At 40.0% G+C, this 26,315-nt stretch overlaps 1 protein-coding gene across 1 annotated transcript in view; it reads left to right on the top strand.

The window, feature by feature from the left end:
- Positions 1-25,623, top strand: part of etv4 (ETS variant transcription factor 4) — a 57,906-nt gene extending 32,283 nt beyond the window's left edge. The window contains exons 6-12 of the mRNA XM_061708967.1: positions 1,752-1,934; positions 2,894-3,315; positions 9,065-9,133; positions 11,298-11,345; positions 13,512-13,684; positions 19,260-19,361; positions 25,110-25,623. Of these exons, the coding sequence (XP_061564951.1) occupies positions 1,752-1,934; positions 2,894-3,315; positions 9,065-9,133; positions 11,298-11,345; positions 13,512-13,684; positions 19,260-19,361; positions 25,110-25,337 (1,225 nt within the window). The 3' untranslated portion in view covers positions 25,338-25,623. The remainder of the gene's footprint in view (positions 1-1,751; positions 1,935-2,893; positions 3,316-9,064; positions 9,134-11,297; positions 11,346-13,511; positions 13,685-19,259; positions 19,362-25,109) is intronic.
- The last annotated feature ends 692 nt before the right edge of the window (positions 25,624-26,315 follow it).

Below are 26,315 nucleotides of genomic sequence, written 5' to 3'. Positions count from 1 at the left end.
CCTCTCCAGATGTCCGAGCAGCTGATTCCATAGGCACTAAAGCCCCCTATAACATTAAAGATGCAGACTTCGGACCTGGGTTCTGATAACAAGCCAGATTGTCCATCTCCTGTTTCGTTTAGAAGAGTCAGTGGTTGAAAGAAAGAATTTCAAATTTCGATGAATCTGGCCACAGGTCTTCCCGTTCGTCTATTTGATTCGTTTCTGGGTCACTGGTTTGCGTAACGCTTCTTCTTGACGCGCGAGAGCTTTAACCTGCTCTTGTGGAAGGAAGTGAACTGTTCAATTTTCAGCCTTTTCCCCGGCACACAGAGATTTCTCTGAAACCTTTGATAATCGCACGTACTGCAGCTGATAAAAACACCCAAGCTCTTTTTATGCTTTTTATGCAGATTGGTCTCAAAATCTCAAAATCCCGTTGAACAGCCGATCCGTCACTGACCTGTTTCCAGTTAGACCTCTTAGTTCAAAGATGTCTTATTTTAGTTTCTCGTACCTAGGGATGGGCGGTATGGACAAAAAAATGTATCACGATAATTTCTGGCATTTATCCCAATAACGATAAAAAAAATACCAATACAAAAAGTGTCATCAACGGGAATATTTCTTTCTTTCTTTCTTTCTTTCTTTCTTTCTTTCTTTCTTTCTTTCTTTCTTTCTTTCTTTCTTTCAGGCTAATTTCTTTCTTTCTTTCTTTCTTTCTTTCTTTCTTTCTTTCTTTCTTTCTTTCAGGCTCATTTCTTTCTTTCTTTCTTTCTTTCATGCTCATTTCTTTCTTCTTTCTTTTTTTCTTTCTTTCAGGCTCATTTCTTTCTTTCTTTCTTTCTTTCAGACTCATTTCTTTCTTTCTTTCTTTCAGACTCATTTCTTTCTTTCTTTCTTTCTGTCTCATTTCTTTCTTTCTTTCAGGCTCATTTCTTTCTTTCTTTCTTTCTTTCAGGCTCATTTCTTTCTTTCTTTCTTTCAGGCTCATTTCTTTCTTTCTTTCTTTTTTTCTTTCTTTCATGCTCATTTCTTTCTTCTTTCTTTCTTTCTTTCTTTCTTTCTTTCTTTCTTTCTTTCTTTCAGGCTAATTTCTTTCTTTCTTTCTTTCAGACTCATTTCTTTCTTTCTTTCTTTCTTTCTTTCTTTCTTTCTTTCTTTCTTTCTTTCTGTCTCATTTCTTTCTTTCTTTCAGGCTCATTTCTTTCTTTCTTTCTTTCTTTCAGACTCATTTCTTTCTTTCTTTCTTTCTTTCAGACTCATTTCTTTCTTTCTTTCTTTCTTTCTTTCTTTCAGGCTCATTTCTTTCTTTCTTTCTTTCTTTCTTTCTTTCTTTCTGTCTCATTTCTTTCTTTCTTTCAGGCTCATTTCTTTCTTTCTTTCTTTCTTTCTTTCTTTCATGCTCATTTCTTTCTTCTTTCTTTCTTTCTTTCTTTCTTTCTTTCTTTCTTTCTTTCTTTCTTTCTTTCTTTCTTTCTTTCTCATTTCCTCAATTTATCGTTTTTACCGTGAGATGACAAATTCTTACCGTGGGGACCTTTCCACCCTTCTGTTTCCCACGTCACGGTTTTTATTTGTCATTGCTGCCATCAAATTCATTTTCAGGGACCTGTCCAGCTGTCACACGTGAGCCGACGCAGCTGAAACCAAACTTTATTGACAGAACTCCCATTAGCTATGTTTGTTCTATTGATGACGACAACTGCCGCCCTTTACCGCTTCGATCCTGCTGCCATGTTCATGCCCTTTGTTTGTTTGTTTGTTTATAGTGCCTATGAGCAGAAAAGGGCTGCAGGAGGGGCGAAGAGCTCCTGCCCCGGGACCCCCATGTCTCCCATGCAACAGCATTACTCCCCCAAACCGGCTGCGGCCGGGCGGCCCGATGCGGGTTACCTGAACCCAGCCGCCACGTCCCAGCCCCTCCCCAGCAACAGCTACCACATCAGCACCAGGTGACCCTGCTAGCAAGACTTGTTGTGTGTTTTCTTTTTTTTTTTAATATCTTTTTATTTCACAATAATTTTCACAATTCACATTTTCACATGCATGATTTCTATTATACCCACATTCCTACCCTCCCCATAATTACCCTAGGGGAAAAAAAAAAAAACATACATTAAGGGAGAACAAAATTAAATAAATATTAAAAAAAAAAAAAAAAAAAAAAAAAAAATTTAATAAAATAAAAATAAAAAAATATATAATGGCAGCAACAGCGATATCAAACTATATATATATATCCATCATTGGTCCCCTTTGGAAAAATTATCCAGTTTTGAGAATAATGGGAACCAAAATTCTTGAAAAATATGAGCACGGTTGTATTTTTCTAAAGTTAATTTTTCCAATGGTAAAAAAACTGAAATTTGATCCAAAAAAAACTTGAAAGTTGGAGGGGAATCATCTTTCCAAAGTAAAAGTATGCCTTTCTTAGCGAAGTATGTGACCATAACTAATATCCTGGTTTTTTTCCGGTCTAACTGAAGATCCAGTGTGTCATTTAATAAATACAAATTGGAGCTTAAATCAAAATTAATTTTTAATACTGATTGTGTGAAGGAATGAATTGATTTCCAGAAACTTATTGAAAGATCACATTCCCAAAACATATCTACAAATGTTCCATCGATTTTTTTGCATCTTGGACATTTTGAAGAGATATCGTTTGAAATTTTGTGCATTTTAATTGGAGTTAAATAAAATTTGTGAATAAATTTAAAATTAGCCTCTTTAATTTTATTACTAGTAAAAGGAAAATGTATATTTTCACATATATTTAACCAAGTATTTTCTTCAAAGACCATCCCCAACTCCTTCTCCCATATCTTCACTAAAGTTTGGAAAGATGTTGTGTGTTTTCTGACCCGTGTGAAGCTCATCCTGAACTGAGCAGCCGTGTCTCATCTGTCAGTTCCAGGTTTCATGGACCTTCAGGGGATCCCCTGTGCCCCCAGTTCCCCCCGCCGGGCCAGGCCTTTCAGCGCATGCCATCTGCCCCGGCCGGACCTGGAGGAGGCGGCGGGGGGCCCGGGGGCGGAGGAGGCGGCGGGTATCATCGACAGCACTCTGACCCCTGCGTGTCCTACCTGCAGCAGAGCTTTAAGCAGGAGTACCTGGACCCGCTGTACGAGCGTGCGGCTCACATGGCGGGACCGGGGCACGGGCCGGGGCAAGGACAAGGGCCAGGGCACGGGCCTGGGCACGGGCCGGGGCACGGCCATGGATCTCACCCCCGGCCACACCCACACCCACACCCACATCCACACTCGCACCGTTTCCCACCAGCTCACATGATGGTGAAGCAGGAACCCACAGACTACACCTACGAACCCGGTGAGTCCCACCCCCGGCTCCATATTCAAATCTGTTAGAAATACCTCATCAGCTTAGTTTATGAACGCTAACATACTTGTGCATAATGAAAAAAGACGTACAACCTATCCTACCGTTGTGGTAGTCTAGTGGCTACAGAGGGGGGCTTGGAGGACCCAGGTTCAAGCCCCAAAGATGGCAACCAAAATATACCACCTTGTAGGGTTGCCACCTTTCAGAAATAGAAATAAGGGACGCCCCGATTTCAGCAGCGCAGGCGCCAAAAAAAAGGACATCCCCAAAACTTCTAAAATGCATAGAAATGTATTTATTTTCTATGAAAAAACAAAACGCTTTGATTTAAAGTTTAAAGTGCTTTAATAGCATTGAACTTGCATGACTGTCCAGACAGCCAACCATACTAGCAACTGAAATAGCCTCTTATGCTACGTATGTCCACATCAGCCAAGATGTAGAATATTGCCTACAGGTGAAGAATATGGTGTAAAAGTTTCAATAATTCAACTAGAATATGGTGTAAAAGTTAATTTATTTCAATAATCCAACTAGAATATGGTGTAAAAGTTAATTTATTTCAATAATCCAACTAGAATATGGTGTAAAAGTTAATTTATTTCAATAATTCAACTAGAATATGGTGTAAAAGTTAATTTATTTCAATAATCCAACTAGAATATGGTGTAAAAGTTAATTTATTTCAATAATTCAACTAGAATATGGTGTAAAAGTTAATTTATTTCAATAATCCAACTAGAATATGGTGTAAAAGTTAATTTATTTCAATAATTCAACTAGAATATGGTGTAAAAGTTAACCTATTTCAATAATTCAACTAGAATATGGTGTAAACGTGAATGAAAATACGGTACAAATCGTGTCCCGTATTAGTTCAATACGGGACGCAACATTTTTTTCTCAAATAAAGGACAATTCCGTATTTTACGGGACGGGTGGCAACCCTACCACCTTGGCTCCCTGAGCAAGGCCCTTCACCCTAATTGCTCCCCGGGTGCCAGAATAAAGGCAGCCCACTGCTACTAGTCTAACTAGTGATGGGTTAAAAGCAGAGGACACATTTCACTGTTTCCATGTATACTGACAAATAAAGTGGTTATTATTATATCATCCAAACAATCAAATAAAGTGCAGTCCTGTCTGTCCAGTAGTTTAGAAGAGCAGTCACGCTCGCTACGTCCATCCTTCCTTCACAGGTCGGAAAAAGCAGGACTCCATCATTTCCCCCTTTTTAAATTAAATGAGTCCGCCAGCAGAAATATTAGCAGCAAGTTGATTGTTTTAATTGTTAAAGTTGTTCCTCGACAACACTGAAAATACTTAAAAGGACATAAACCTTTTAATTGTGTCTGTTTTTGACTGCAGAGATGTGAAACTGTGAAAACCACCAACACTGATAAGTGTACCACATTCACTGAAAGGTGCTAAATACGCTCCTACTGGTGACCTGAAACACAACTCCTGACAGAGTACGGTTCAGGTGTACCGTAGCGTTTCCTCTGAACCAACGGCGCTCGTGAGCGCGGCCAGCTGCAGAACAAAATGTCCAAAAGGCAAACAAGCTCCTTTTCTGAATCAAGACTCCTCATTCTCCAGAACTCCTCCTTTCAACTCTCTGACACTTTGTAGCAAAAAGATTTTTTCCTTTTTTTTGTGGCTACGCTCCTCCCTCCCTCCCTCCCTCCTCCCTCGTCTCCCTCTCTCCCTCCGCTGCTCTCTGTGAGAGAGGCAGAGGAATTTCATTGAGAAAATGGAGGGCACTGGAAAGACTAGACTCCCTGGTGGAGTGCTCCAGGGTTTCAGGTTGCACCGGCAGCTTCCTTTTTCTTGCAGGCAGATGAACTCATAATGGAAAAATGAGCGTGGCCGCAGTAACACGAACCCCTCACTGGCCGAGGCTTTGGGAGAGGGTGCAGGGAGGGGGGGTACGGCTAGCTTGCTCATGCACTTTAACAACAAGCCTTGCCAGTGGTGAGCAAACAACTCACTCTCTCGCCTGCTTCTTTCTGGGAAAGAAAAGTGTACGTTCTGTCTTCATTCACCTGCACCAGAGCTGCCGTCGGTGCACATTCCTGTCTCGCTGTGCTAGCATCACGCACGCTTAGGAGTGGCTTTAGCCTAGGGTTGCCAACCGTCCCTTGAAAAACGTAATCGTCCCGTATTTATAAACTAAAGTACGTCCCGTATGGACCTGAAAAGGGAGGCATTTTGTCCCGTATTACTGTGAGAGTCAAAAAATAGTCATAAAATGCCAATGGAAAATGGCTTTGAGCTGTTGAGTTCACAAGTTATTTTTTTCTGTTTTACTACAACTGTAGCCTACAGTCAAAGAAAACTTGTAAACATATTTGTGCCTCAAAGGCTTTGAGGCACAAATATGTTTTCTACAGACTTTCTGTTTGCACTTTTGTTATCGCACTAAAAATGTGCACTATTACAGAATGGATGTTCTGCTTTCTTTCTATTATTTTATAAAAATGGATACAATCTTAAGTTAAGCAGGACAGGTTTCTGTTTAAGAAAGATACTTATTTTATTCAGTTCATTTTGTTATTTTGTATTAAAGTGAATTGCTGGATAATAATTTGTTTTCCATGTGTTCATGGCATTCAAAAATATGCATCTAATTCAATTCAGGTTCGAGTCAAATAGTTAAAAAATCGTTTTACTCACAAAAAAAGGGGCTAAAAAATTCACCACGCCAGGAAGGGTGAAGGCAATCGGGTTGATGAGGTGTCCCTTATTTATTTTTCAGGGAGTTGGCAACCCTAGTTTAGCCTCGGAGTCAGGCAACTTTGAGAGAGAAAAAGGGGGAAAGTACAGGAGGATGTTTTTCTGCAGATAGCTGTCAGGAGGTTGAATTTGGTGGGGCTTCCTTCGAGGCGTCCCCGATACCACTTTGACCGACTGCAGAGGCCGATCGGACACAACGGATCAGAGTTTATCATTGACCACTGATTCAACAGAGAGCCAGGGTCACAGGGGTTGCTGCTTTGGCATAAAACTAATGAGACCTGATCAAACAAGCGCTCGTGTTCGTGTCCAGGGCGTGCCACAGGTCTCAACCCTTTATTTACCCTTTAAAAGCGCTTTCCAAACAACCGTAACCACGGCTTGTTTGTTTTTCTTACCTTTCTGAAAGATAAGCTGGACGGGGATATTTGGTTTATTATGGGAAAAAAAAGCCTTCACAGGGTATCGTGTCTGAAAACAGAAAAATCTGCTCCACCTAGATTTACCCGTCTGCGTCATCTTTGCTAGATACTGGAAGCCCAGGGTTTCTTTGTTTATTTGGTTTTTTTTAAAGGGCGAAAACATTCGTTCATAATGGGATTTCTGTCATATGATGCTTGACTGATGTAGGGAAATTGGGATAAAGTTGGGGTTTTTTTAAGAAACAACGTCCGGAGGCCATAATAAAGTGTTCCTGCCATGATTTGGTCAAAGTAGCAAAGCGATGCAGTGTATCTTTTTATCAGTCACATCTTTCCAGCTCTGTTCATAGCAGCTGGTAAAGGGGGCGTGGCCAGACCCTTCACTGGGTCTATGATGTCACAGTCCCCCAGCAAATCTGAATGGTTCATTAATGAAAAAATATCCAGACTTGGGCGATGTCAGACGAAGCAACAGGGTGGTGTTACCTCAAAGTTTGTGAGTCGGTTGTCCCTACGGACAGCTAAAATGTATTTTCAGGGACACCTTTCTGATTTTTATTCATCCTTTAAAATGCAGAGTTCCTGGTCTTAGATAATACTAAAGTACCGTATTTTCTGGACTATAAGCCGCTACTTTTTTTCATAGGTTTTCAACCGTGCAGCTTATACAAAGGTGCAGCTATTCTATGGATTTTTCTTCCACCGCTCGGGGCGCTCTAACCGGAATTAGAATCAAAACTAAGACAAAATAAATGCAAAGAAGAATACGCTACTTCTTCTTTAGCAGATAGAAGTAGAAGCAGATTTCAAACAGATAAATAGATAAATAAATACTGGTTATTTTCTCTTGGTTCTGTCCCGTTTTAATCAGCAAAGTTGCTGCCGTGTTAAAAGACACTGTTAGGAAAGGATCTATTTAGGTACAAACATGTACATCATTTACAGTTCAAAATCCTTTTGTACATGTAGTAAATATCTAATCTAACAACATAAATATCTGCGACTTGCATATCTTATTTTTTTTAAATAGAGCGGATGCGGCTTATATACATGTGCGGCTTATAGTCCAGAAAATATGGTATTTCAGAAAATAATCACGAATGTTATTTACATGCATTCATGTTTTAAGAGTGATTAAATGTGGACGGATGACGCGTAAAAGTTGTTTTAGTCAGGTTTTGTTGTGTGGTGTCTGTTTTTGTAAGTGTCTTCACCAAGTAACAGCAAAATAATGATAAACATAATTATAAACTCATAAAAACACATGTGTTTAGTTTCAAACTTGGTCTTTGAATTCCAGGCAGTCTTGAAAAAGCCACTGAAACTCGACTGGAAATGAGAAATTGGAATCTGCCATCACCTAAAAGTAAAATGTGGTTACATTTTTTTTTTGCGTTGGAGCTTTTGAACAGATTCCCCCTCGAGCAAAACGGGCGTTTCTAATGGCAACGCTGTTGATTTATGATGTCATCCAGTTAAATAGCCATTTAAGTGGGAAAGAAAACACATCCCTGAAGTTTAAGGTCATAACACGTAATGGGAAAATGGTAATGAGGCAGATAAAAGGGGTGTATTTAAGGAAATGGCACATTAGGACTTGCACAATTTGCAACAATGATGGTCTAATGCCACAGGTCTGCAGTCCGCTTTTAAAAGCAGGGTAAAGAATGAAACCGAATTTCACATACAAATTGACATTCCAGCGCTTAATCACCGCTATTGTGTCGCATGAAAGACACAAAATGCTTGTGCCACGCGGTGCACAATTAACCCCGGTGCTCTCACACCCATCCTACCCATCGCTCCCCGTTCGGAGCCCGCCCTCGCGAGCAGACGTATTATTTACAGTATGATCGAGTGCTGCTGCCCTGAAATGGAGGGTTTGATTTTCCCCTGTGGCATCTTATCGCGTCCACAGCGCTGCAACTGCATTCCCCAGGACTGAGTCACGGCCAGGGCCGCAGGCGGAGAGCAGCATCTTTCTGTTGTTATCCACTTGCTCTTCTCATTGATACAGTTGACAGATGGCCTAAAAAAAAAAACTGAATAGACTGTGAATCACTTGTTTTTGTGTGCAAAGGCAGTTGCAGACTGAAAAGCACACACACACAAAGGTGAGCGGCTCAGCCAGAGGAAACCGAGCACAATACCTTTCGCGGAAAGCATTGTGACACGTTAAATGTGCTGCAGCCTGCAGAGAGGTCTGCGTGAAGGTTTAGGAGGAGTAAGGTAACATCTATTTCGGTGAAAGCAGCTATTGAGTCGGCCTGTGATGTGCCCAGACAAAGTGCAGACACTGTATACCGTGGCACTTTTCTGGTCTGCTGAAGGTGCTCGCTAATGTCCTAAAAATACCAGCAGGGGCCAGAGAAGCGATATGATAAACGCCGCGTCTGTCCTTGCGCTGCTGACAGCATCATATCCATATAATACACCCAGCGTCTCGGGTCGGCCCCGCTGGCGGAGAGTAGACATTTTGAGATGAGAAATATTACCAGATGTTGGTGTATGTTGTGTTCACGTCTGACATTTAGCGACCACGTGTTTTGACCTGTACCTGCTGCTCCGTCTGTTCACAGATGTGCCTGGATGTCCTTCCATGTACCACCACAGTGAGGGCTACCCCAACCCCCAGCACAGCAACGAAGGTAACCTGCTTTTCCATTTCCTAGTTGACCTTTACTGCGTGGACCTCTGCATCCTCCCTGGATTATTGAGTGTGTTTACATGGGAAGTTTAATTCCTCTTTAATTCAGGATTAAAATTAAATCCGATTTAAAATGAGTAAAAATTACCATGTAAACACCTAATTCCAAATGAAAATGGCCATTCCGAATTAAACTTAATTCCAAAGTAAGTGGCTGGTTTATTCTGATTTTAATTCCGAATAGAATAATTCCGCGATCATGTATACACTCATTCCGCTTTAAATTAATTCCGGTCTTTCTGCGCTGCTCGTTCCCTTGCACGTCTGTCTTATATTCCGCGCTGGGCTTGTTTTCAAAAGAAAGTTTCAAGATGGCAGCACTACGGTGGCCGACAAGGGCCAAACGCACTGCAACGGCCTAATGCGTCTCAGTTAAGGAAAACGGCTTCAAGTACAGAAACGATTCAAATTCACAAACTCAAAACGAGGTACAAAAAGAGGAACGTGGTTCAAATGAAAAAACATGCTGCAAAAAACAAAGACAAATGCAGCATCGTCAAACGCGCTGCAAATAGAGAAACGATGCAAAACACAAAATGATTTAAAACAAGAAACCATCTTCAAAAGAAAAACGCTTCATAACCGGTCACTACAACCGGAAGTGCTCCAAACCTGCAGGGGGCGCTCTCGGTGTAACAGAGACCGAACAGCTGACTGAACCACAGTGTTTACATCCATGGTTTAAACATACAGCGGGAACAGTAATGTGATTTTTATCTGACTATATATATCATATATATATATATATGATGTTTATATCACTGTACAACGCTGCACATTACGAGACGTTTCTTTATTATATTTTACACCAGACGATACAAGGCTGCAAATCGGTCTCTCTCTACATCCCGTGCAGCACGTTTTTTCATTTGCACCACGTTCCTCTTTTTGTACCTCGTTTTGAGTTTGTGAATTTGAATCGTTTCTGTACTTGAAGCCGTTTTCCTTAACTGAGACGCGTTAGGCCGTTGCAGTGCGTTTGGCCCTTGTCGGCCACCGTACAGCACGCAGTAAACGGTGGTCAAGAGCAGAGACGATTTATTTAATAAATAGCTTGCAGGACCTGGAAATAATTAAAAGAACAGATGGCAGGAAACATAAAAATTGTGACTTTTTCAAAGTTGTAGCCGCTAAGCGGCTAAGTTTGTTTTTCTCCCGGTAGACGTAACTTCCGGTCCGCCCCCCTATCCAATCAGAACCCTTCCCAACGAAGCGGGAAGGGTTCTGAAGCGGAATTGGATAAAGCCGATCAAACGTGTTTTCCATGTAAACTTCAATTCGGAATTACTATTTCCATGTAAACTCGAAGGAAAATAGTTTAATTCAGAATTATTTAATTTGGAATAATTTATTCCGAATTAAAAAACATCATGTAACCGTGGCCATTGTCAGACCGTCTCCGTCTCCACCCAACTGTATTTTTATGGCTGAAAAGGGAGCTGTTGTAGTGTATATCTGTGTTATTCTGACCTTAACAAGTCAAAAACATTTAATTACGTCATGACGAAAAGGTTTCAACTTGCTTTAAAAAGTGGAAATAATACATCCCCTCTAATGAGCACAAAGAATCACAGCAATGCTGCTGTATTGCAGTTGTGTGATGTACCACATGTCCTCCATCCCTAAAGCTTTATCTGCATTGAGCCGTCCCTGGTTGGAGCTCTGTGGTCATTGGCTAACCAACGTAGAGTGTCCGTGTTTTCATTGGCTAACCAGTGGCGTGTCTATGTTTCCATTGGCAGGGGCTCTCGCCTCACCCCTGCCTCAAGAATCCCTGAATAAACATAACTGCTGGAAAAAGCACACTGGTTCCCCAGCAAAAAGGAAAACAACCCCTCCCTTTGCTCCCTTTGTTTGTTGGACCTTTTTTGGCAATTCAGATGTTATTCAATGATATTCAGCCTAAAAAATCTCAGAAGACTCTTTAAAAGCCCAAAGTTCATTCGTCTTAAAACTTCCGGATGCTTGCACTGTGAGATCCAGTCCCCGTTGCAAAAGTACAGATTTTATGGGAACACCTATTGGATTAGTGCGTGAATGCATCCTTGTGTTTTGGTTGGGTTGGTACACGAAGCCCACATGTGCTCTCTCTCCTTGTCTCTCAGGCTATCCGTTTGAAAATGACTCCCGTGTGGTTCCGGAAAAGTTCGAAGGTGAGTCTGAGTCTGCATCTGAATCTGCATCTGCATCTGCATCTGCATCTGCATCTGCATCTGCATCTGCACCTGCATCTGCACTAGGGATGGGCGGTATGGACTAAAAAATGTATCACGATAATTTCTGGCATTTATCCCGATAACGATAAAAATGACGATAAAAAAAATACCAATTCAACTCCATCTTTTTAACTATAAATCTATCTCGCTCTCAGATCCGCCATGTTTGTTACACAAAAATGTCATCAACGGGAATTTATCCTTCTTTCTTTCTTTCTTTCTTTCTTTCGTTCGTTCGTTCGTTCGTTCGTTCGTTCGTTCGTTCGTTCGTTCGTTCGTTCGTTCGTTCGTTCGTTCGTTCGTTCGTTCGTTCGTTCGTTCGTTCGTTCGTTCGTTCGTTCGTTCGTTCGTTCGTTCGTTCGTTCTTTCTTTCTTTCTTTCTTTCTTTCTTTCTTTCTTTCTTTCTTTCTTTCTTTCTTTCTTTCTTTCTTTCTTTCTTTCTTTCTTTCTTTCTTTCTTTCTTTCAGGCTCATTTCCTTCCTTCCTTCCTTTTTCCCTTCCTTCCTTCTTTCCTCCTGCTCTCTCTTTCCTTCTTCCCTTCCTCTATTCTCCCTTCCTTCCTCCTTTCCTTGTTTTCTCCCTTCCTTCTCCCCTTTCTTTCCTTCCTTCCTTCCTTCCTTCCTTCCTTCCTTCCTTCCTTCCTTCCTTCCTTCCTTCCTTCCTTCCTTCCTTCCTTCCTTCCTTCCTTCCTTCCTACACGTTGTGCGTGGATTTAACACAGAACCATAAATCAGCTTTACACAAAAATGCTCGGGTTCTGTGGGAGGCGACAGCAGTAACTCAGCTGTGCTCCTCGTGTTCCCACACTTGTGTACAACATATCCGGTGACACGTAAACAACAACAATCCGAACACGGATCGGTGCTCGTTGCTGCGTTTACTCTTGTCTGTCCTTAATAGCAAGCATCTGATTCTTGATTTCTCTCTGTGTGCTACGTTTAACTCTTTCTCCTCCACCTTTCACCATGTCTGGCTCAACTCAATACACAACTGCATTTTTTTTAAAGTCATTCAGCTCCCTTCAGTATGAACAGTACTCGAGTTGTAAAAAAAAAATCAGGGGGGATGGTGGATTTTATCATATGGGGACAGATAATTTGTGCTGATTACAAATAATATAATATATTACAAATAATAGCACTGACCAAAACACCTGCAGAAATACTGCAGGAATTACATAGCAGAAGATAAATGCAGCCTTCTGTAAGCTTTAAATATCCACTGGGCTAGTGGGCTTATATCAAATACATCAAAACACAATAAAAAAACAGTTTTCTGAACTTATCAATTTGATTCTGTCCTTCACAGGATAAGTAAAATGGATCACTGCAAAAACTCAAAATCTTAACAAGAATATTTGTCTTATTTCTAGTTAAAATGTCTCATTTTAGTAAAAAAAAATCTCATTACACTTAAAACAAGACTCATCACTGGAAAAAACAACAATTTTCACCTGTTTCAAGTAGATTTTCACTTAAAATAAGTAGAAAAATCTGCATGTGGAACAAGATTTTATTGCTTGTAATGATAGATAAATCTTGTCCCATTGGCAGATTTTTCCTACTTATTTCAAGTGAAAATTGACTTGAAACCGGTGAAAATGGTCAAATAAGTTATTTTTCTGGTGTTATTTTTCTGGTGATGACTCTAAATGTTGAAATAGCAGTAAAACCACATTCATTGATGAAATGACACAAGGGATGGAAAGGGGGGATGGCAGTTTTACAGGGGGGATGATTTTTATCGTTTTTATTTCAGGGGGGATGCCATCCCCCCTCATCCCCCCTCAACTCGAGTACTGAGTATGAAACCACGAAGCATCAGCATCAGTATCAGCATGGCTAGAATTGAGTTATTTCTCAGCTGTTATGGGTCAGACGTCTCTTGTTTGCATATGTAACCTAATAAGTGCTTCAGACCATAATTTAATAATCAAATCTTAATGGTCCAATGCTTTTGTGTGTGATCTAAAACGTATCGGATTGCACATCAGCTGGGCTGGGAGTAAACCAGAAGAGTGACGGATCTGCCTCCAGTGCTGGTCACATTCTGCAGCTTTGCGGCCATTTTTTCACAGAACCCTCTTCTCTGTTCTCCATCCAGGCGAGGTAAAGCAGGAGGCGGGCAGTGTTTTCCGTGACAGCACGCCCTACCAGCGCCGCGGCTCCCTGCAGCTCTGGCAGTTCCTGGTGGCCCTTCTGGATGACCCGGGCAACGCCCACTTCATCGCCTGGACCGGCCGCGGCATGGAGTTCAAGCTCATCGAACCCGAAGAGGTGCGTCCCCTTCCTGTTAAAGTCAGGAGTTCATCTTAGAAAAAGGTTTTTTTTTTCACCAAACTCAATTTTCATCTTTGAAAATCAGTGTTTTGCATATTTTTCACAACAAGACTTTATTCCTCACTCTCGTACGGAAGAGTATTAGGGCCAGGCAGGAGAAAGAGGAGGAGGAAGATTTTTTTTTCATTATGCACTTCGAGGAAAAAGTCGAAATGTCGAGAAAAAAGTCGAAATTTCGTGAATAAAGTGGAAATGTTGAGGAAAAAAGGCAAAATTTCGACTTTATTCTTTAAATTGTATTTCAACATTAATCTCCACATTTCGACTTTTTTCTCGAAGTGCACAATAAAAAAAAAATCTTCCCCTCTCAAATATGTTTTCTCCTGCATGGCCCTAATACTCTTCCGTACTCTCGAGCCCCGACTGCCGGTATGAAAACCCCCGTCATCCGTGGGAAGTGATTTGTTCCCCCATCTGCCAAACAATCTTTTGCTTTTTTTTCCTTGTTTCTGGTAGTTATGTGCATCTCACTTTGATGACTTTGGACTGACCGCTGTCACATCCAGCGCAGCCAGAGATGTTGAAATGTGCAAAAACCGTTTCCATCACGCTTTTGTGAAAAAAGTGGATTATTGATGAAAAACCACGTCCTGGAAGAGTAATAAAGTTTTTTTTTCGAATTAGAGCCGTTCCCATTACAGGACTTCTTTGCACAAATCTAGGGGTGATGGAAACGTGACTCGAACGAGCCCAGTGGCCGAGAAGGAACATGTCAACTCCTGGGCTTGACAACGAAGTGTGTAAACAAGCAGGGAATAAAAGTACTGCAGGAAGGGAAACAGCTGTAGCAGGAAGACCACCGTCGGCATATTAGCAGAAACTCTCATTAGTGGCCAAAACAACGTAAACTGGATCAGTTTTGAAAGACAATGGAAAATAATTGAGAGTTTATGGCCTCATCTTTCCCTGAAATGGATCAGTACTGTTATATTAATGACAAACAAGTGTTTGAAGCAGAGGCCAAGAGCGCTCCTCCTTTAGTGTCTGTTGAGCGTAGTTATATATACCAGAAGATGCAGGTATAAACACTCTTTTTTTTATACATTTCCTGTACACGTACTTCAAATGTCTTTATCTGTCTGTAGAGACTCACTTAGGTCTTGTCAGAGGATTAAATTATTATTTTTTTGATACAGCAGGATTGCCCCAAGTGCTAAGCACTAATTCCCGTTTGGTCGTGTCGGTGCCTGATGAAAGTCCTCCCCCAGGAACGGACCCGAGCTTGATTTCTCTCTGGAATACATCTTAAATATCAGTAATGCTTAAAAAGTGAGGGGAGAGGCGAGACTGAGGAGCGTTCACGGGTTGATGAAGGTTACACCTCAGATCAGGCTGAGCTCCGTAGATGAATACCTTCATAATTCATCTGGTTCTTGGGAATCCTCGCGGCGGGGCCGACTCTGCGTTTAAAAGGCGTTTAAGAGCAACTCGTTACTGATGAAATCAACCATTTATACCATTAATTCATGTGCATAGTCTATCCAAACGTGTCTGATATCAATTCCATATTTGACTAGGACTAGAAAAAGTTGTGGAAGTTGAAGGAAGCGTGTGGAAATCTCCCTTCAAATGTTTATAATTTTAAAGAAAGCATTGATAAAGATCATGAGATCACCTTTTTTTTGATTTGATTTTGATTTGATCTTTATTCATCTTGAACAAAACAATAAAATAAAATAAAAACACCATGCATCAACAACAATAATAAAACACAACCAGTTTTGTTCAAGAAGGGACAGGAAGAAGCAAATGCTTATCTAGTCCGGCCCCTTCTTGCAATATAAGAATATCCAATATATAAAAGAATAAAAATAGCAATAACAATAATAATACTAATAACAACAATAATACGTATATACAGTATATACCCTTCTTGACATATAAAAGTATATCAATATAAAAGTAATTAAAAGACAAGTGAGTCAATAATAAAAGTAGCTAAAAAGAAAGAAAAGCATCATGCAGAGAAGAAAAAAAGACAATGAAAAAAAATAAAATAAAAAATCCTGGTCATTATAACATCAACTTTTGGTAGTTAACTGTTACAACCAACACAGGAGATTTATGTTCACTAAAGGTCCACTCAGAGTGGGATTTGGCCTCTTTCCTCGTCCATTACTTCCCCCGGTCCTTATTCAGCACAAGAATTGCTGAATTGATAAAGTGCTGGTCACTGAAACGTCCAACAGTCTTGTCCAGACATTTTTCACAATGTTTAAGTCTGCAGTTTGATTGGACACAACAGACAGCGTCCATTTGGGTGGCTTCTGATACGGACGGCCCCTATTGTGTTTTCCATTATCTTTTTACTGTACATTAAAAATGAATGGGCTCAGATTTTACAGGAGCAATTAGGGCTGAGAGCCACTCAGGGATCAGACGGAGCTGCCGGCTGCGCGGCCACTGTGGGACGCAACCTGTCTTCCTGAGTCGTGAATCTCATCAGCGTCCCCCCCCGGCCTCCCCCACCACCACTTTGTCCTGCACTGCTGCAGCAGAGCTGGAGTTAGTCCCCTCTCGCCCGGGCGGGTGTGGTGTGAGACTAGGGTTGCCACCCGTCCCGTAAAATACGGAATTGTCCTTTATTTGAGAAAAAAATGTTGCGTCCCGTATTGAACTAATACGGGACATGATTTGTACTGTATTTTCCTTAACTTTTACACCATATTCTAGTTGAATTATTGAAATAAGTTAACTTTTACACTATATTCTAGTTGAATTATTGAAATAAATTAACTTTTACACCATATTCTAGTTGAATTATTGAAATAAGTTAACTTTTACACCATATTCTAGTTGAATTATTGAAATAAATTAACTTTTACACCATATTCTAGTTGAATTATTGAAATAAATTAACTTTTACACCATATTCTAGTTGAATTATTGAAATAAATTAACTTTTACACCATATTCTAGTTGAATTATTGAAATAAATTAACTTTTACACCATATTCTAGTTGAATTATTGAAATAAATTAACTTTTACACCATATTCTAGTTGAATTATTGAAATAAATTAACTTTTACACCATATTCTAGTTGAATTATTGAAATAAATTAACTTTTACACCATATTCTAGTTGAATTATTGAAATAAATTAACTTTTACACCATATTCTAGTTGAATTATTGAAATAAGTTAACTTTTACACCATATTCTAGTTGAATTATTGAAATAAATTAACTTTTACACCATATTCTAGTTGAATTATTGAAATAAATTAACTTTTACACCATATTCTAGTTGAATTATTGAAATAAATTAACTTTTACACCATATTCTAGTTGAATTATTGAAATAAATTAACTTTTACACCATATTCTTCACCTGTAGGCTATATTACATCTTGGCTGATGTGGACATACGTAGCATAGGAGGCTATTTCAGTTACTAGTATGGTTGGCTGTCCGTACAGTCATGTTCAATGCTATTAAAGCACTTTAAACTTTAAATCAAAGCATTTTGTTTTTTCATATAAAATAAACAAATTTTTATTCAGTTTAGAAGTTTTGGGGCTTTTTTCTTTTGGCTCCTGCGCTGCTGAAATCAGGGCGTCCCTTATTTCTATTTCTGAAAGGTGGCAACCCTATGTGAGACACCGCTCCTCTGCTGGAGGTGGGAGTTCGTCATCGGTCGGGCTCGGAGTTTAATTTCAAGCTGGCGCTGGGTTTTTACGGCTGTGTTCCGACAACCAGCCACGACTCCTGTTTCACTGCAAACACGCCGGGACTCTGGCTGCATTCAAGTGGTAATAGGTTACATAAAAAAAGGAAGTGAATCCACATGTGGGGACTCGCCCTGCTCTTGGCTTGTTGACGCGGTCCGAGTCAACAGAGGCAGGTTGGGTTTGGGAGTGAGGACGCTCAGTGGTCACGGCGCTGAATTACACACCTGTGGGATTATTTCCAGGGATGTTTTCTTTAGAGGCTGAAGGATTCATCCTGACCTGTTATTAAAGTGGACTCTTGAAAAGCTGCCATATGATCGTGAACCCTTAACGCTGAGAGTAACCTTGCCTACCTATTGCCTACCTAGCTGGTCATTAGCATGTTCCACAGCATTCAAGCTGATTGAATCCCTTTATAAAAAAGGACTAAAAATCTTAGACAAAAAAACACATTCATTTCATACTTGTAACATTTTTTTAAAACGGCAAAGGCAAAAACATGGCACCAGTTATTCGCGTGTCCAACAAAACATTCATTTTTTGGGCATAAACAAAAAAATACCAAAAGTTGTAATGTAATGATGAAAAAAAATCAATCTTTAGACATACGAATCGATTTAGAATCGGAAAATTGATCTTTTCAACACAGGCCTAGTACAAAAGCCTTCATGGTCTTGCACCAGCGCCGCTGAAACAGTTCTTCAGAAGGAAATCTGCGGGTGGTATGAACACTGGGGCGTGTGATAGAGGTGACTGTGAGATACAGACGAACCACCTTTGGGATGAATGTGTTATCTGTTGCAGGCGGGAAAATCTGGAACAGCCTTCCATCTACAATAAGGGATTGTCCCTAACTCTTCTTTTAAGGGAAATCTCAAGGAATGGCTTCAAACATCTCAAATCTGTGATCATTGATTGTTTATTGTATTAACAATTGCAGTGTTGTGCGATTTTTAATTGTTGTTGATATTGTGTGTCGTGTAATGTTGCTTGTATCTTTTTATGGAGTCTTGCAGGGGGGCTGCCAATGCAAATTAGCCTTTTGGCTACAATTGGGTATAGAGGGTTTGCATTGACGACACTTTCCCGCTGGACCACGCCCCCTTACTCGCACTGAGTGGCAAAAATGGCTTCAACTAGTAGGGAAACTGTTGAAAAGACGGGATAACAGCCGATTATTGGCTTAAATTAAAGCAGTTGGACTCGACAGTGACCCTGAAGAACCAGTGGTCCATGGACATTAATATTTGGCCACAAATTTCCTGATATTTATACAGTATGTACTTATTCTCTACGCCGGGGAAATACACGAAGCAAAGCTTGAAGGCAAAAGTCTTGATGCTTGCTCCTACTTCAAGGCAGGATTTGTTGTAGTAATTTAAGTAATGAGGACACCGAACTTTATGATTTGACCGTTTAACGTTAGCTACCCAAAAATCCAACATTACCGGATACAAAATGGGAACTGCAAATCCACGTTTCGGTGCCTGGAATTCAGTTGTTTCTGTAAATTGCAGCGATCCATTTCTCTCTCTTAAGCTTATTTTTCGGCAGTCTGTAAAATGATAACTCTGATTTCTTGCTAAATCTATGAGTGCAGTCGATCGCACAACAGCTCTTTCCCATTTTAGATGTTTTCGAGTTGCTCAAACTGAAAGTCTACGCTGCCACTCAGTCTTTCTGACACTCAGTGGGCGTAACCCGCTGTGAAGTCGCATCTGTGACGTCATGCGCATTCCCTCTATATTTACATTTTAAAAAGTTTATCAATGTACAATGTCCCTCTACACAAAATAAAGTGAAAAATGAAAAAATGAAACCCTGTTGTTTCCTCTCGCCAGGTTGCAAGGCTGTGGGGCATGCAGAAGAACCGTCCAGCCATGAACTACGACAAGCTCAGCCGCTCGCTGCGCTATTACTACGAGAAGGGAATCATGCAAAAGGTACAAAACACCCCAGCTTGTTTTTTTACCCCATATTTTAAGGGTCATATGTTACAATTCATTTGATTAAGCTTTGTGTGTGACCTTAAGTCTCCTTTTCCTGGAAACGATCCCTTAAAACGCTTCTTTGGTTTAGGAAAACTTTAGGAGTTTACGTCAACGGCAGATTCCTGAGCAGCAGGTCTATAAAAACTGTAGATGACGATAAAACCACATTTTATGGCAAACTAATACAGAAAACGAGCAACTGTGAAGTGGTTTTCTTGCCACGAAAGAGGAATTTATAATGAATTAGGAAGAATACCAGAAAGTAGAGTGCAGGGGCCTCGTTTGACAGGGATCTGCAGACAGCAGATTTTTTTTAGATTTCAGACTTTTTAGCAAAGCATTTAATCACTAAACAATGCTGTTGTTTTTTGTTTCCCTAGTTGCTGTTTTTAATTGTTTTATTCTCTTTTCTGCCATGTCTTGACTTTTTATCCCGTTTTTTTTTTCAAATTCTGTTTATTGATTTTCTCAAGGTCCTCAGCTAAAGTGCTTGACAGAAAATATGTGAATGCATAAAATGAATAGTAATAATAATCAAAAGTAAAGAATAAAAGAAAATAAAAAGACTTAACTCAAGGGGGAAAAAAAGATGCAGGTATAAATACATATATACATACAATACAATGCATTTGTCAATTGCAATTATAATTAGCCCATTTCCTGTATAAGAACAGCAAAGTCACAAGAAAAGGGGCATTGAACGTCATTTCTTCTAAGAGACTCTTTTTGGCATGGTGAGTTTGTGCTTTGTTTGTTTTTGCCGAGTTAGAAGAAAGATGACTCTTTGCGCCTTGTGCGACAAGGTGATAGTAATTAAACGGGATTCGGGATAACCACGGACAATAGAGCCTCTCTGTGACGTCATGTGTGAGGGCCCTCCCACTCCAAATGGAGCAGGAGGTTTTCCTTCAGAACTGCCCATTACCATCGGGTACAAGGTCACGAGTAAGACCTGCAACGTGGAAGATCTTGTTACATTTTTGTTTTTCTTTTTCATTTACATTTTTGTTGAAAGTTCAGTTTATATCTATGCTGTTCGGGGGATGTTCCACACACAAATGAAGGACAGAATTTTTGTTGTTAATTAAATGGTAAGCATAAGAATAGCTTCCCATAATGTGAACGGGATTAATAACCCAGTCAAGAGAGGGAAAATTTTGTCTAATCTTAAGAAAGAGAGAATCCAAATAGCCTACCTTCAAGAAACTCACCTTAACAATACTGAACATGCTAAATTAAACAGAATGGGCATTAAACATGTATATTCTTCATCTTACAAATCTGGACACAAAAGAGGGGTTGCTATATTAATATCAAGAGGGGTGAACTATGAACACATGTCAGAACTCACAGACCCAGAGGGAAGGTTTGTAATGATAACGGGTAAACTGGAAGGTATTATTGTCACTTTTCTAAATGTGTACGCTCCCCCAGGTAGTGACTGGTTTTTTTATAGGAAAATGTTTGATTTGATGGCAACAAAGGCACATGGGGTTGTTATCTGTGGTGGAGACTTTAATATGCATTTAAATCCAAAACTAGATGTCTCAAGTGGTAAGTCAGGAATAAAACTTATAACTAATAAAATCCTGGCCTTGATGAGGGAGTTGGGAATTGTGGATATATGGAGAGAACTTTATCCTACTAGTCAGGATTATACTTATTATTCGTCGCCACATGCAGTTTATACTAGAATTGATTACTTTTTTACCTTCAGTAAAGACCTACATGTAATAGAACGATGTGATATAGGCTGTATGTCCATTTCAGACCATAGTCCTGTGTTTCTATCCGTGAGCTTGAACAGGGCTCAGAGAGCTACATCATGGAGACTAAATTCAAACATCCTGAACAATCCACAGATCAAAGATTACCTGACTACAGAAATAAATACATTTTTAGAATTAAATGATAACGGGGAAGTGACACCAGTCATCCTCTGGGACACACTTAAAGCAGTTATGCGGGGTAAAATCATTTCCACTACCTCACATATGAATAAGCTAAGAAGACAAAAACTTCAAGATTTGGAGAGTAAGTTAAAGCTTTGGCAAAGGGTCCATATTAATACTTTGGATGACAGAGTGAAACAAGAAATGAAAGAAATAAGGAGTGAGATAGATGAGATAAGAACACAAGAAATACAAAAAAAACTTATATTTTTGAAACAGAGGTATTATGAGGCTGGGGGAAAGGCGATGAAACTTTTGTAATATAAACTAAAAAAACAACAAGCAGATAATGCCATACCTAAAATACGAAATCAGGAGTCTGGGTTAATCGAGCATAGACTGGAAGAAATTCAGCAGAATTTTGAAAAGTACTACAAAAGACTCTATTCTCAACCACATATTAATAATGACTGCCATATAGACTCATTCCTGGCCTCTCTTGATTTACCCTCCATCTCCGAAGAACAAAATAAGGTATTAACATCAGAAATAACAAGTGAAGAATTAAACTCCGCCATTTCCAGATTGAAGGCAAATAAGTCACCAGGTCCGGACGGTTTCACCTCTGATTGGTACAGAACTATGCGAGAGAAGCTGATCCCAACATTATTAACGTCTTTTAACTGGGTTCTAAAAGAAAAGAAAATTCCACCCTCATGGAGAGAAGCAATAATTTCATTAATTCCTAAGGAAGGAAAAGATAAACTTGAATGCAGTAATTATCGCCCTATTAGTATCCTAAATGTAGACTATAAACTCTTCACATCAATATTGGCACGAAGAATAGGCAAGTTACTTCCCAATTTAATTAATCCGGACCAGACAGGTTTTATTAGCAACAGACAAACACAAGATAACGTGAGAAGGACCCTTCATATTATCAATCATATCAGGCAACAAGGCACAGAGGCCATGCTTTTAAGTTTAGATGCTCAAAAGGCTTTTGACTCTGTAAGATTATCTTTTCTATATAAAGTACTGGAAAAATTTGGCTTTCACAAATGTATTATTGAGACTTTCCAAGCCTTATACGACAGCCCCTCTGCTAGAATTAAAGTCAACGGTGCCTTATCAAAACCCTTTATATTAGAGCGCGGAACAAGACAGGGGTGTCCAGCCTCTCCCCTGCTTTTTGCATTGTTCATTGAACCCCTGAGTCAGCGGATAAGGCAGAATCACAACATTAAAGGAATAAATATTGATTCTGATGAACATAAACTTGCCCTGTTCGCCGATGATGTCTTAGTGTACCTCTCTCAGCCCACCTTATCATTCCCTAAATTGATGGATCTCTCAGAAGAATATGGTGTAATTTCGGGATACAAATTGAATGTTCAAAAGACTCAAGTGCTCACATTTAATTATGACCCTCCTGCTTCCTTGGTGAAGAAATATCACTTGAAGTGGGATGAGGACTACATACGATATCTGGGTATTAATTTACCCAGGGATACCTCAAAACTGTTTACTTTGAACTATGGTCCTCTAAACACGAACATTAAATCCGATATAAAACGATGGAGCCTCATCCCATTTCTGAGCCTGAATTCCAGAGTAGAATCTATAAGAATGAACGTACTTCCGAGACTGTTATACCTCTTTCAGACTCTTCCAATCGAAGTACCCACAAAACAGTTTATGGAGTGGGATAAACAGATATCGAGATTTATATGGCAAGGTAAAAAACCTAGGATCAAATATAAAACATTACAGCTGCACAAGGAACGTGGAGGTTTGGGTCTCCCCTGTTTGCGAGACTATTATTATGCAGCACAATTAAGACCTTTAGTGTGTTGGTGCACTTTATCATATTCTGCAAGATGGATGGACATTGAGCGGAGGATGAGTCGAGGGATTCCGTTAGCAGCTATAATAGCAGACAATAAATTAATAAATAACATGTTAGATAACAATAACCCCTGGATCAATATAACCCTGAAGACGTGGCAAAAGACAGTGAAACTCTGCAATATGGATCAGGCCCTAAAAATGTTGAGATGGTGTGCATTTGACACTGATTTCTCTCCAAATAGGTTAGATTCCAGATTTAAGACATGGAGTAAGATGGGCCTCTCAAGCTATTCCACTTTTGTGCATAAAGGGACTTTTAAGACTTTTACAACAATACAGCAAGAACATGGTTTACAGCGTCAGGACTTCTATAGGTACCTCCAGGTCAGACACCATTTTAATGAAAACATAGCTGGGACACATGAGTTAGAAAAGATGGGAGTGCTAGAAGTGTTTAAGAAAGCAAGTAATTCATCAATATGTACCAAGGTGGTGTCCAAACTGTACTGTGGGCTTCGCGAAGCCAGTTCCCACAATTCACTGTATGTCAAACAGAAATGGGAAAAGGAATGTGGTATCTCTCTCACTGCAGATGAGTGGCTGAAATTATGTACATTGCAGTGGCAGACATCATGCTCAAATACATGGCGAGAATATTGTTGGAAAAATTTGTTACGATTTTTCATTACACCCCTGCAGCAACGTGCATTAATACCAAACACAAATTGTTGGAGAGCTTGTGGAAAAAGTGAAGCTAACCACTTTCATATCTTTTGGGAATGCCCAGTCCTATCCGACTATTGGAAAGAGATACATTGTCATCTGGAAGCTGTTTTTGGGATAAATATTCCTCATAGATTTGACACCATGTATCTGGGGAATATCACTTTTGATGGATGGGATCATAGAGATAAAAAAGTCTTGCTTATACTCTTGGCTGCATGTAAAAAGACTATCTCAAGAAGGTGGCTAAAACCAGATCCACCTACAATAGAAGAATGGTTAGATGTGTCTCGAGATATATATGCCATGGAAAAATTGTCCTTCTCTCTCAGAATACAAACTGAGAATTTTTACAAGATGTGGTCTAAATGGACTGGTTATGTCAAACATATAAGATCAGATTTTTGCTGATTATCCTTATCATTGCGTTGCTGAATAATTTTCTACATTTTATTTTACTTTTGAGAAATGTGATGTGTGGAGACCCCCCCATGTTCAATTGGTTCTTGTTATGATAATATAAATCTATGGCCATGACTTTTTCTTTTCCTCTTTTTCTTTTTTGTTTTCTTATCCATTTTGTTTTCTTTGTATTGAAAATTTACAACCTATGTTAAGAGAGGGGAAAAATAGAGAAAAAAGATGATGTAAGAATATTGTTGGAATTTTTGTGGCCACAATAAAAAAATAAATATAAAAAAAAAAAGAAAAGGGGCATTGAAAATAAACAGCAATTAACTGTCATCTAATCTTTGTTCATGAGAATCATTAGGCAGATTGTCCATAAAATGTAAAAAGGGTGATCACATGTCATTACATTCTTCAACTTTACCTCTAAGAATGTTAGTTTTTCTAATAGTAGGTGTGAAGACATCTCTTTTAATCACTGAGTGGAATTAGGACTCTGAACATCCTTCCACTTCAAGGCTATTACTCTTTTGACTTGTAACAAACACAAATCTGAGCTTTCTTTTCTTTGCATTTGCACCAAAGTCTTCAGGGTATATATGTAATGACTTTTTATCCCTTTTATCTCTAATCTTGATTTTATTATTTCTGTTTCCTTTTAATTATCAAATTGGAGCACTTTGAGATTTTCAGTAATGTAAAGTGCATTATAAATAAAATGTATTATTATTATTATTATTATTATTAGCAGCCAGCGGCGGCCGGATCAGGGCCGAGCTGCGTCCCGTGTTCCCGTCTAACGAACCCCCCCTCTGTCTCTCTGCAGGTGGCCGGGGAGCGCTATGTTTACAAGTTTGTGTGCGAGCCGGAAGCCCTCATCTCCCTGGCCTTCCCCGACAACCAGCGGCCCAGCCTGAAGGCCGAGTTCGAGCGCTACGTCAACGAGGAGGACACGGTGCCCCTGTCCCACCTGGACGAGGGCGTCCCCTACCCCCCCGAACAAGCCCCCCCCAACATGGGCCCCCAGCCCTACTCCAAAGGCTACATGTACTAGAGCCGGCCCCCGCCTGCCCCCCCCACCAGCCCCGCCGTCTGACATCTTCCTGTCGTACCGACCCATCATACACACCATGCAACCCCTCGCACCTCTTGCACATGTCCACCCCCTCCACTTGTATATAAGGCTACGGTGTTTCTGTTTTAAATTAATCTCATTAGGGATTTTTTTTTCTTTGTTTTTAAGAGCTGCATTCCTCTCACATCTGAGGCCTATTCAATACTTAAACATGACTGTGTTTGAAGAGATTGATTAATAATAAATACCCATAATGATACTCAAATGGGAGTCCGGGCTGTTTTTGTGTTTTTCTTTCGAGCCGAACATGGCCGTCTTCCAGCTTGATGACGGTCATAATGGGAGCAAACGTCACGTTATCTAATGTGCTGGGTTGAAATGTGGAGCGTTTTTTTTTCCCAAAGGAAGGAAGCTCGAATATTGCCAAGAATATTCCAACGAGACAGCTGATGGATGATTAATGTTAGTCTGGTGAGAGTTTTTCGCTTGAGGAAGTCAAATCAAGATATGAAAGTGTTTTTTTTTCCCAGACAAAGCTGGGGCTGTCTGCACCGAACGTAAACGCTAGCAGCGGCGGGAAGGGCAGATAAGACGTCTGCAGCTCCCTCCTCAGAAACAGCCGATCCTCTCGGTGCTGGGAACCAGCTGGTTGGAAGATGAGCGGAGAAACAACAACGGTGGCAGACACCTCGACCGTGCAACGCTCGGCCTGCAGAGCCGAGCTAACGCTACTTACGCCAGTAACGCACAGCAATAGGGTTGCCACCTTTCAGAAATAGAAATAAGGGATGCCCTGATTTCAGCAGCGCAGGAGCCAAAAAAAAGCCCCAAAACTTCTAAACTGAATAAAAATGTGTTTATTTTATATGAAAAAACAAAATGCTTTGATTTAAAGTTTAAAGTGCTTTAATAGCATTGAACTTGCATGAAAGTACAGACAGCAAACCATATAGAAGC

Source organism: Cololabis saira, chromosome 19, assembly GCF_033807715.1.
Source record: "Cololabis saira isolate AMF1-May2022 chromosome 19, fColSai1.1, whole genome shotgun sequence".
NCBI classification, from domain to species: Eukaryota; Metazoa; Chordata; class Actinopteri; order Beloniformes; family Belonidae; genus Cololabis; species Cololabis saira.
The sequence above is the reverse complement of the archived record's forward strand: the minus strand, read 5'-3'. Positions and strand labels throughout refer to the sequence as shown.